This window comes from Bubalus bubalis, chromosome 9 (genome assembly GCF_019923935.1).
Source record: "Bubalus bubalis isolate 160015118507 breed Murrah chromosome 9, NDDB_SH_1, whole genome shotgun sequence".
NCBI lineage: Eukaryota > Metazoa > Chordata > Mammalia > Artiodactyla > Bovidae > Bubalus > Bubalus bubalis.
The window spans coordinates 80220642-80233765 of record NC_059165.1 but is presented as its reverse complement, the minus strand read 5'-3'; the positions used below and the strand labels follow the sequence as shown (position 1 = coordinate 80233765).

General features: G+C 32.0%; 1 protein-coding gene across 2 annotated transcripts in view; it reads right to left on the bottom strand.

Moving 5' to 3' along the window:
• Positions 1–503: 503 nt before the first annotated feature.
• SNX2 (sorting nexin 2) overlaps positions 504–13124 on the bottom strand; it is a 58758-nt gene continuing 46137 nt past the window's right edge. The window contains exons 9-16 of one of the 2 annotated variants that reach the window (XM_006059503.3): positions 12500–12613; positions 12154–12247; positions 10547–10752; positions 3893–4036; positions 3501–3512; positions 2692–2772; positions 2497–2568; positions 504–988 (exon numbers count right to left, since the gene is read on the bottom strand). In XM_006059503.3, the coding sequence (XP_006059565.1) occupies positions 938–988; positions 2497–2568; positions 2692–2772; positions 3501–3512; positions 3893–4036; positions 10547–10752; positions 12154–12247; positions 12500–12613 (774 nt within the window). In that variant the 3' untranslated portion in view covers positions 504–937. The remainder of the gene's footprint in view (positions 989–2496; positions 2569–2691; positions 2773–3500; positions 3513–3892; positions 4037–10546; positions 10753–12153; positions 12248–12499; positions 12614–13124) is intronic. The other variant, XM_006059504.3, reaches the window with a different exon arrangement.

Genomic DNA, 13124 nt, shown 5'->3' with positions numbered 1-13124 from the left:
GGGTGTTTTAGCACAGCACTTTTCTCTGTCAATGATGACCACAGATGATCTTTTAGCTTAAAACAACAAAAAAAAGCAAGGTAAGGAATAAATTAAATATATGCAAAGTCTTAGACTTTGAAGGTAATAGAAGATGAGCAAAATCCATAGGACCTGTAACAGAAACAGATAAATATTTTTTTACTTGTTAAACTGGGCACTTATAATAGGAAAGGATAAAAAACAAGACAACTATTTACTCCTTTACTCAAGACAAAAAGCATCCCCCAAAGATGAACCAAGAGATAAATGTTCTTTGGTTTATGATGATTTTGCAAAAACAAAACTTAATTAACCTTCATTTAGTGACTTAGTAATGAAAGAGTTCAGCTTTTTTGATCAATTAAAAAATTAATGATCATAGCATCACCTAAATACATCTAAAAGAAAAAGTTTCTTTGTATTAAAATGCTTTCAAAAGACCTCAAATATGTTTACATACCCAAATAATTTGTTACTAATACTTCACAAGGAATATAATTTTATTACTGTAATCACAAAATCATAATTTCTGTACAGGAATGTATAAGTGAACATTAATCAATGCATTGATAATTCACTTCATAAAGAGGGTGAACACACTACAGAACATACTGTAAAGAAAAAATATTGTAAAATTTTCTGGCCTCGCAGTGCACTTTTTAGTGCAAGTATTTAAGACACAATAGTGTTCAATTCAGCAAAGTATTGCAGAATGTCATGCCACAGTCCACTTAATTCAAAGAGGGTCAGGACATGCAGCTTGTAATAAAATGTCAGAATATATATTTATAAAAAACCACATGTAATTCATAAAATATATAGTGGTTTATTTAGACGGTTTTTAATGATTTCACTATGGAATTCTGCATAACTGGAACAAGCATCCAAGATCTTCTTAACATGAATAATCTTCTTGCTAGGCAATGGCTTTGGCCTCAGGTAGGAATGCCTCCCAGTATTTTATCAGCTGTGGATGATAATAAAAGATATTCTTATAACCTGTCATATATATAATATATTTCATGAAGCATTAAAAAAATCTAGCTAATAATAAATAACATTTACTAAAGTCTGATTCTTAAAGGGACCATCTAAATTCCCTTATACAGCTTGTCAATATAGTTTATAAATTACTTAAAAATATTAACTATTCATGGCTAATTTCAATTTTTGTAATAAAAAAAAATTTTAAAAATACCTAAAAAGTTACGATTAATTTATGCAAAACTGTATATATAAAAAGTTTTGCTAGTGTAAACTATATAAGATTACCTTAAATAATAAAACTGCAATGAGCTTTTCCAATATAAAGTGATAACATCTCCTAATTCAGAGAATATTCACATTTTATGTTATTGCCAGCCAAAAAGAGTGATAAAGAAGGAAGAAAAGAAAACATCCAAGCAAGAAAGGGAAAAAGACTGGGAAGAATTAGCTGTCGGTCTTCCCTGGATAGTCCAGAAAATAGTACAGATTGATATAAAAAGTAACATTAAGTTTAAAACAATTCTTTTAAAGACAAGCTTATATAACCTAATTTTTCCATTTAAAAAATATGATTTTATGAATTAAGTACTTAAAATATATAAAAAAAATTGAAGATACAATGTTATCACCTAATTTAAAAATTTAATCTATTATATAGTTTTAAAAGAACTGGGGGAAGAGATCCTTCTGTTCAAGATATTAAATAATCTGACATATTACTCAAAGTTACATTAAAATACGCAGGGGGAAACAAATCTCTATTATCTTGTTACAGACTTTTCTTTACTATAAGGAAAACCCATGGTTTTCTCTATTTAAGGAGACAAATGCCACTTGTGGTATACAATCAACATGAAACCCAAACTAAAGCAAAAACAATATTCTTTACAAAACCTTCAAAACTTAGTGTTTAGTTTAAGTTCTAGCTGGTATGAAAGAGAACTTACTATAAGAATGTATTTAAACATCTGTGATCAATACAGAAATAAAACTGGGAAGACAGAAAAAATGAAAAATAGTACAGCATGTTTCTCAAAAGTCTAAAATTGAGAAACCTCTCTCTCTCCTAGGGGTTAGGAGTAGAGGCAAAAAGAACTTCAAAGTGAAAGTGTTAAAAGTTGCTCAGTCATGTCCCACTCTCTGTGACCACATGGTCTGTCCATGGAACTCTCCAGGCAACAATACTGGAGTGGATTGCCATTTCCTTCTCCAGGGGATCTTCCTGACTCAGGAATCGAACCTGGATCTCCTGCATTGCAGACTGTTTAGCACCTGAGCTACCAGGGAAGCCCCAAGAAGGACTTGAGGATTTCCAGTTACTTTTACTATACCATTTTATTTTCCCTTTGCTAGCTTTGGTTTTTTCTACTCCATTTATTACTTCTCAAGTTTAAAAGCTCATTTCATTGGTTATCATCTTTAAAATAAAAAAGTATATCAAAAACAAGTTCTAGAAGTCTGTAAGTTATAAAAAAAAAATTACCTTACCTGTTGTTGTGTTTGTACTAATGATTCTAAGTACTTGATAATAACAGTTTTAAAATCTTTCACTCGTTCTTTCTGTTGAAATATAATAAATGGGGGAAAAAGCTCCATTAGTACAAAACTAAATTTGATTTTACCACAGTATCACAGCAAAATGTGACCATGTTTTTAAGAAAAGTGTAAAATTATTATACTTGCCTCAAATCTTCCCACTTCTTTTCGAATTGTTTTAGAGATCTGTTCAAAATCTCTTTCTCCTTGTTGTACTTTTGCCTCCCACTGACAAAAACAAAAGATAAGATTTTTAAATCTTGCCTGGGAAGAATCATTAGAACTAGCTGTCATGACCACTCATTTAATTTATGCCTAAAAATCCTGAAAGCTCACCACTGGCAAGACCCAGTTTGGTATCACTCAAACTTGTGTCTAACTTTCCAGTAGTGGAAGTGCATTATCAGCTTAATTTCCATTAATATTTTACTATCAGATATACTCAAGATCAGGATATTACAGTGCTTAATGAATTACAATCTCCACATCTTAATTTAGATGAAAAGATTTTGAATATAAAGTTCACCATCAAATAATTCAGCAGTGCTAAGAGTATAATCCTCTCATTTCTTTATACAACTTTAAATTATTTCAAAATGTATCAATAATATTTGCCTAATTTCAAGAATACATGTTCATCACAATTTATATGCCCATGGAAATAATTAGAAAAATTATATGACATACATTTAGAAAACATTTTTGTAATGGTGTAATGTCCAGATTAAAAAAAAAAAAATAATGCAATTATGGTCTACTGAAGAGCTATTAGTAAACATTAAACTCACTACAGAAACAATGAACGTTGTGATTAGTGACCAATGGAACAGCTAAAAATAAAATAAATAAAGATTTAAGCAATGGAATGATATTTTCCCACTATGTAACCGAAACATTGGTACATACTCTTCAAAGAGCAGGTACATTTACTTTAAGTAATATAAAGGTTGTCCTACCTCTTCAATTTCCTTATTGAAGCATGGCAAAAGAAGTGTATAAATTATAATAAACTTATACAAATTTACTAAAATACCATATATAATACATATATATGGGGGATAATATATAAGTAATTATCTGAAATCAAATTATCTCAAACGAAAGGTTAATTTAAATGTTTTCCTTGTATGCTTCTTTATCCATTCCATAATTATGTGAAAGTAACAAAGGCTGCTGGAGATTTTTATGATGATCAAAATGTTAAAGTAATTCTAAAACAGTTTACAAATTATGAAAAAAACTGCTGTTGAATGGTTCAGAAAAAAATTCATGAAAAATTATGCATATATGAATGACTTATGGAAAACTTGGGTAAAAGAGATAAGTAAAAGCATTTTGTATTAATCACCTCTCTTATTTCATTTTTAGCTTGTTGTATTTTATCTGGTTTGTTAGCAACCATCATTTTTGCTTCAGTTTCACGTTTTTTGAGCAAAGTAATTTGGGCATCTTCCCATTTCTGCCAGCATTTCACTCGATGGTCAAATACACCCTATAAGTGAATGACATAATAATTATTAACTGGGAGCTAACACTGAAATTCTTTCAAAATACCAGAAGTGCTACATACTGAAAACAATAAAACCAAGTATTTACATGCTATTCTTTATACTAAGATACTGAAAATAAACATGCTAATATCAAAAGAAGTAGATTTCCATACTCATTTACATAAAAATAAAAACCCACCCATAACTGGATGAAATATACAAAATCCATTTCACTAGCCTTTAGGGTTTAAAATCTGGCCTATAACAAGGTTTCTAACAGTTTTATGCTTTAAAGAAAGACTTTTTAGTAGGAAAATGCTGGTATCCATATCTACAATTGAAAGTTTTCCTACTAAAATATCAAAAGCAGATTTAAGTTTTGGAAATATGTCAGAAAATTGAAAATAGGAAACTGGAAAAGCTGTAAGATAACAAAGTAAAGTAAAAATGTGGTGGAAGAGATTATCAATAGCAAATAAAAGAAAAGCCAAACAATTTAGAGGTATAATACAATGGGGAATGGGGGAAAGAGAGAGTCTTATACAAGATGAAAAGGGCAAATGGATGTGCGTATCTAGTATGCAGAACCTAATGAAAAAATAGACAAAAAAAAAAAAAGAACAGAAAAATCCAACCAACTCCATGACTTCTTTCAAGGGGTTTGGCAGAGCAAGAATAAATTAATAGAAGTAAGACAGTAATTAGAAATTTCTTTAAAAAAAAAACAAAAAACTGATGGACAGGATCCCTTTTCTAACTTGATGTTGAGGATATATTCATATTTTTTTAGTATTTATTAATTGAATAAATGAATCAAGCATTAATAGGTGAAACAGTTATTTTCATTTATTCCAAGTAAAGTGTTCTGGATCAAGAAACAGTTAAATTAATAAATGTTCTTATAAGAACTTGATGAAGAAGAAAGCACCTAGATTGTGTATTTTCAAAATGTAGGCTTTGGAAAAAATCAAATTTGGATTCGAACACTAGTTTTGTCGCTTAAAACTTTGAGTAAATTCCCAAAATACTCAAAAAATTGGGTAAATTCATTTAATTTCTATAATTCACAGTTCTCTCACATATAAAAGAGGAAAATAAGATCTAGATTTATGCACTGGAAATAAAATGAAAAAAGTATATAGCATGCACAGTGACTTAACCTACCAGATGTTTAATAATTAGAAGATACTATTACAGCTTACATATAAGTAACATACACACATAAATGTAGTTGATTAACTAGATTTCTACTAGAAGTGTACATAATAATAATTTAGTAGGGAAAAAATAATTGGACTGTATTCAGAAAAATACTAGTTCTGTATTTGTATATTATAAAAATGTGGGCAATAATATTAAAAATTCCAAGTTAACAGATAGTTCTTAAAGACCATACACATTTTAATTAACCAGGACAAGAGACATCCTAGACAAGTAAGTTAAAAACACTCTATCTATAGGCTTTGAAATCCGTTTTACTAGATTTGTCATCTCATATCATTTCTCTTCTCTCAGTCGTGAGTCTTAGCGTCCTCTTTGCTTTTCCTGTTTAAAAGACCATATTCGCCTTAAAACATTTCTCATTATGAATTAATTTTGCTTCAGCCAAATTAAAGTGGGCCAAAATCACAAAAGTAACAAATCTAACACAAATACATTCCAAAAGTCACTATCCTTTAAAAGAAGCAATCCCTGTGCCTTACCATATACACAAATTTTAAACGTAATTTAAGATTTTTAGGCCTAGTTTTCCTTTAAACGGACAGAGACATATCAGCTCTTTATTTATAAATTCCTCTGTTCAATAACTAAATTTATTATTTAAAATATTTACCAATACAGAGCAGAAACGAACTAAAATGCCCTTTAATTTTAATATTTGCTTAAGTTCTTAACATGTATCAATGGGCCTTTTCAGTGACATACTACCTGAAACTAATTTGGTCTCTGCCCAGTTTATTTCATAATATTCCAGAACCATCATATGTATACTGTGGTACAGATACAGGAACCATGATAAAGGCAAAATGATTAAAGTCTGGTTGTGTTAGAAAAAAAAAAATTAATCTTAACTCCATAAAAATTAACTTTTTCTTCGTCTTTCTACCCTTGTAACATTAGAATATAAAGAGAAAATCAGAACCACACTTAATCTTCTAAAAATGTGATCTTAAAAATCAAATTATTGTTGAGGTTTGACAGAAACCAACAAAATTCTGTAAAGCAATTATCCTTCAATAAAAAAATATATTAAAAAAAATCAAATTATAATGTAATGTAAGCCTCTGCATGGCAAGATACTAATCTACTCTGGTATAAACAGTTTCATCTGTAAGAGGGAAACATTTAGACTGGTGATTCACTTTAGACTCCACACCCCTTGTGATTTTGTGGTACCTATCTGTATGCAAGCTAGTCTAAATTAGATAAGGTTGCAGTTGTAGAGCAGTTTTCCTAGCCAACCAGGAAATTTGAGGCTGTAATTTTAATTTTTTCCCATTGTAATTTAATTAATACCATATTCTAATTCAGTGAATCTGAAAGTATGTGGCCCAGATTCCTGGAGTCCTGAAAGAATGCTGATTATACAGAAAGACTGAAGATGCTAAACTCCTTGGGGAATCCATCTATTGATTTTTTTTTTAAATTACATTTTATATATTTTATACATTTACTTTCAGAGTAAGAATTCCTTATAAAGAATTCTAGTGCTGAAAACACTGAAAACTACTACCTCAATTCCTGACCCTACTCTAGAGGTTCACAGGAGGCCAACACATGAGAATGTTTGTAACGAGTTTACCATTTAATATACGTCAGTTAACAGTACTACCCAAAAATGTGGAGTCCCAGATGGCAGAGGCTGTACAAAAGAGGAAAACAGAAATTTTCTGGCTTCAAAGCCAGAACTGGGGAGTATCTTGAGCAGGTGAACTTTTATCTTTTTCTTTAAGACCCCAATTTCTCCTGTTCTCAGCACCCTTACTTTAAGCTAGTTCTTAAAGTACTTTAGCTTCAAAATTACCATCATTTTGAAAAATACTCTCCATATAGATAGAACAAAGGGCTAAATAGTATTAAACAGCTATTAGAAATCAGTAAGACAAAAAAATTAAAGAAAACTGGGCAAAGGACATAAACAGTTCATAGAAAAATGCAAAAGGCTTACCGTTTGTAAAAATGCTTACATTCACAATAACTAAAGAAATGAAAACTTATACCTCTTCAGAGAGTAACATGGCAGTGTTCATGGATAGTTAAAATTCATATATCCACTGGTCAAGTAATTCTACTTCTAGGGATTTTATGCCCAAAGAGTTATTATCAAAATACTTAATATTTAATATTAGACTGATCAAATAATTCAAGGTCTATCTATATGCTAAATGATAGAATATGATTAACCATTTAAAAGATTACAACATATCTTTACATAAACTGATAAACAGATCTCTTAGAAATGGAGTGGGTAAAAAAGCAGGCAAAGAACTGTGCATATAGTATGCTCCTTTTTGAAGAAGGAAGAGATGAATGGAGAGAAAAAGGTGGTTAAGAAAAAGAGAAAGAAAGAAGGAAAAAAAAGAAAATTAGTTTCATACACATGCATGGCTAATTCTGTAAAGACACCTCACAGTATCTGACTGAAGGAAGAGAGATTAGAGGTCTTAGGTAGAAAAGAAATTTACCTTTTAGGGCAGCTAGAATTATTCTATGCATGTATTACTTATTCAAATACAAACAGTTTAAATTTAAAAACAAAAAATAAAGACCATAAAAATTACTGAAAAAATTATGTCACTCATAATTTCTCAATTCCTTTATGAAATTGAGTTGGGCTAGGTTTCAGTAGAAAATCAATCTGAAACAGCTTAATGCATCTTAACGTATAACTTGACCACAGACCATACTGATTTAGTATTTCCCAAAGGGTGTTCCATATATGTGCAAGGACATTAAGTGGAAAAGAATTCCTGTTCATATGAATTTGGAAGCCTCCGGATTAAACAAAGTTAAATGTCTATTTCATTTTTTTTTTACTACTGGACAGTCCTGAGCTTTTTAAATGTACACTGAATCCACAAGACAGGGATCACAAACATTATCTCAAAGACTTAGTTGACTGTGGTGCATTTTTCAGTGTTGAGTGTTCTGTAAGAAACATTCTGGGATATGAATATAACTGTAACTTCATGAGATGCAAAAATACAGTAAGAAGGTAAAGGCAGTATGAGAAAAGCTGTTTTTGAAGGATGAGCATCCATCACACAGGAAGATTAACACTGAGAGGGAGTCTTCTCCCAGGTTAGCTCTTCTCAGCATGTACTACCTCTCACACAGTGCCAAGTGTCCCTTTTTGAACCCACAGGTTTTTTCTGGAGGTGTTATTCTTTTTAACAACAGCTCTCATGTTAGTAGGAGTTCTGGAATGAGGTGAGAGCAGGTGGCAGAGAAACAGGAACCATTATCTATAAACTGGACTTCTGTGTATCACTAGTTGCCTATTTAAAATGAAGTATAAGATCATGGCATCTGGTCCCATCACTTCATGGGAAATAGATGGGGAAACTGTGGAAACAGTGTCAGATTTTATGTTTTTGGGCTCCAAAATCACGGCAGGTGGTGACTGCAGCCATGAAATTAAAAGACGCTTACTCCTTGGTAGGAAAGTTATGACCAACCTAGATAGCATATTCAAAAGCAGAGACATTACTTTGCCAACAAAGGCCCGTCTAGTCAAGGCTATGGTTTTTCCTGTGGTCATGTATGGATGTGAGAGTTGGACTGTGAAGAAAGCTGAGTGCCAAAGAATTGATGCTTTTGAACTGTGATGTTGGAGAAGACTCTTGAGAGTCCATTGGACTGCAAGGAGATGCAACCAGTCCATTCTGAAGGAGATCAGCCCTGGGATTTCTTTGGAAGGAATGATGCTAAAGCTGAAACTCCAGTACTTTGGCCACCTCATGTGAAGAGCTGACTCATTGGAAAAGACTCTGATGCTGGGAGGGATTGAGGGCAGGAGAAGGGGACGAAAGAGGATGAGATGGCTGGATGGCATCACTGACTCAATGGATGTGAGTCTGAGTGAACTCCGCGAGTTGGTGATGGACAGGGAGGCCCGGTGTGCTGCGATTCATGGGGTTGCAAAGAGTTGGACACGACTGAGCAACTGAACTGAACTGAATACTCTAACAACTATCTATATTAACATCTTTAAATAGCTGAAAAGAAAAATTAACCACTAGGAATATAAAGAGTGACATCTAAGAGTAAATACAAACAAAATTGATAATTTAGCCTAAACTTAAGGAGCCTCTGGAGAAGGCAATGGCACCCCACTGCAGTACTCTTGCCTGGAGAATCCCATGGACGGAGGACCCTGGTGGACCGCAGTCCATGGGATCGCTAAGAGTTGGACACTACTGAGCGACTTCCCTTTCACTTTTCACTTTCATGCATTGGAGAAGGAAATGGCAACCCACTCCAGTGTTCTTGCCTGGAGAATCCCAGGGATGGGGCAGCCTGGTGGGCTGCCGTCTATGGGGTCACACAGAGTCGGACACGACTGATGCGACTTAGCAGCAGCAGCAGCAAGGAGCCTCTATGAAGTGCTAAGAACCCTCCAGCAATAAACTGTCACTAGCCTGAGAACAGAATCATCTAAAAGATGCAATGCATCAATGTTCTGATTACAGATGAATCAATTTGATCGGACTTAAGCTGAAAAAATTTTGTGTAAGAAAGCAAGGAACAAGGTTGCATTAACTTTCTAGATGTATGAATTCAAAGTAAACTTCCAGTTCCCTTATTCCATAAACTAATGTTCATAACAATACTTCAAAGACACAAGATCTTAAAAAGTATATTCCAAAACATGTAACAGACAAAATAACAGTTCAATTATCTGAATATTAGAGATATCTGTAAAAGACTAATTTTTATTAGTTAACAGGTTTACTTTATCAATTATTCAGAAACTTAAGACTGCTCATCCTCAACCATTACAACTTGAAAACACAGTTCTTTATCTAATCTAGTCCCATGTCATCTATAAATACATGATGACCACACAAAATGTTTTCTTATCTAAATTCAGGCTAAAGTCACCGTTAAATATATTCATGCAATAGTCAGTCAGTTCTGGTTTTGTCTGATTTATTATAACTTTACTAATGAGAACAGAGTCCAGTGGTAGTGTCAGCTCAGGCTAGAAAGAGTAAACTAATGCTATCAGTTAGTTGCAAACTTCTATATGCAAATATGTAAGTAAGTATGTATTGGTTTTACCGTATTTGGCATCCTTGGATCCCTTAAAAAAAAAATCAATTCTGTCTATGGTATTAAGTCATGGGGAAGAGAATATTAAGTTATGAATAATCATCTTGAAATCCTTTTATACATACTAGTATGTAATTTACATACTTAAATGCATGCCTAATAGGAAACCATATTCTTCTTATAAGCAAAACAGTGAAGTATGAAAAATTCAAGGAAGATTACAAAATAAGGCTTACTTTCACTGCAGCAATAAGACGAATGTAGTCACTAAGTAGTTCTGAAAACATATAAAAGTCAGCAAAAGCTTGTTCTTGATGTAACTGGTCTATCTTCTCCTCAACCTCTGCAAGCTGAGACAAAGCTCTAGATAGAGCAGTATGATCTTCAGAATTACCTAACATGGCAGCACTTTTAGCAAAGGCAGCTGTGTTGGCTGAAAGTTCTGAAATAGAAAAGCATTCATTTTTAGTGTTCACTAGTGAAGTTCTTAAATATTGCATTGATATTTTACATTCTCTTTAAATTTTATCTATTTACAAGCTGCTCAAATATTTTAAAATAACACTGTAAAACAATATGCTCCAATTAAAAAATAAAAAAATATTTAAAAATAATAACATGAAAAAAAGTCATTAAAATGCCTTGGGCATATAAATGTCAACTGTTCAGAGCTCTACTGAAAATTTAGAAGTACAATGCCTATATGCCTAGGGTATAAACTATGTTTAAAATTTGATATAATAATCTCCCTTCCCATTCTCCTCCTAAGTGCTTCTCTGTCTAGTCCTAAAAAAGACAAAAAATTAATATTTTTATATGAAAAGCACTGGGAACACTCACAATTGATTTGTATTACATTATCTGGCCTTTAAACATGTATTTATCATTGAAAATAACAATTTTTATGAGATTATTATTTAGCACACAGGAAGAAAACAAGACAAAACTGTATATATAATTCACATAAATCTTATTCTTTTTTTCTTTGTGTGCAACACCAAAGCTTAGTGAAATATTAAGAATTTTTGAATGTGATCATTTTAAACACATCAAACAGAAAAACAGATGTCAAGAACTAATGATTACTTTGCCTGGATTTGCTCTGTTGCTCTGCATTTCATAAAGTTCTCTTAAAGAACCATAAAATGTTCCCTAAGAGAGAATATAAATAGGAAAAACTGTTTTCAATAAGAAATATATTAGTAGGTTTTTGTAATTACTTTTTTTTGCAATGTATTACTGATAATGGCACTTACAAGTAATAAATTATTTACTAAGTGGTTTAGAAAGTGTTCTAGAAAGATAATTACTTACTAAGTGTTTCAGAAAGGTAGTTCTAGAAGTCATGTATTCTTTAAAAATAAAACCAAAAACACCTCACAATGGAATAAAAAATTAGAACTCAATTTTTTAATGAATTTTAAATACTCCCCTTTCTGGGTTTTTAAATACTGTGCTTGAAAAATGAAGCAAATGCTTCACAGTTCTTTAGGAAATATAGGCACAAAACTACATTTAAAGACAAATTTCAAGTATCAATTTTTGAATTTCATTCTTTAATTATTAAGAGTTACCAATAAGACATCTTCATTCATTCAGTATATGCTTAACAGAGTTAATTATCAAGCAGTTTTAATCTAAAATTCAAAATATACTTTTACAAACCTAAGATTTTTCTTCTAAACTAGAAGATTAAAATACAACAACAAATATTAAGTAACAAAGTTGAAACAGAAAACATCCTCTTAAAACTATTCATTTCACAACTTTAATATTATATTGCAAAATAAAATATCTGAATTAACTTACAGTGTTAAACATATAAATAACAAGACAAACAAACCTTTTCTATGACAGACCAAGGCTTCAACACTGGCATGAAGTTTCCTAAGTTGCTGATCCAGATTTTCAAATTGCTGCTGCTTTTCTTCAAACCACTAAGAGAAAAATGAAAAATGGAGCTAATTTAGCCACAACAAACCAGTGTAAATTAGGTTACCAATAGCAAGCTACATTCCTTGTTTTAAAGCAACGAATTAACCATGTATAACCATGGTGGTCAACTGATGTGCTGGGAACTACACTCAATAAGCAAATTAATATCCTATTTTCTACTTGTACAGCTTTAAAATGCAATTGTTGGGCTCATTAATTCATCTCATTATTCAAGTCGAAAAATCAGCTCTTACTGCATCCGATTCATTCATCTTGATTGTCATTTTGTTGACAGCGTCGGCAGCCTTGTTCACCATCCTCAATATTCCTGCTCCACTCAGAGCCTGTGTATTAACTGCTCTAGGCAGCTGGAATTGAATGACAAATAAGGGCAAACAAACCGGTTAAAAGCCTAGAGGCTTAACTGGCCACAAAAGGGACTGCCCCCACATAACACCCCCGAAAAAAAAAGAAAAGAAAAAAAGGAGGTTGTATTTTCTTCACTCTCATACATTTCAATAGTGAGATCTAATTTCTCAAATACACTACTTGTACATTCTCAAAGGAAAACTTAAAAAATAGACTTTCCATTTGTTTTTCTTCTGCACGTTTACATTTAGATAGAACAACACTCTGTTTGTCAAAATATATTAAGAAATTGCCAAGCACCTTAACACTGGCCACCTGTTTGCTAGCAGATATAAACTGTTTAAAAGGAAAAAAGGAGAAAGTCTTGAGAAAAATCTCCTTATACTTAGTCAGGGCTGTGAGATTTGGAATTTTTTTTTAAACAACTCTGGAGTTCAAGTAGATTAAAAAAAAAATCTCATATGGTAACAATTAGAGGATAAAATGTGCCAAATATAAAGATCAGCATGT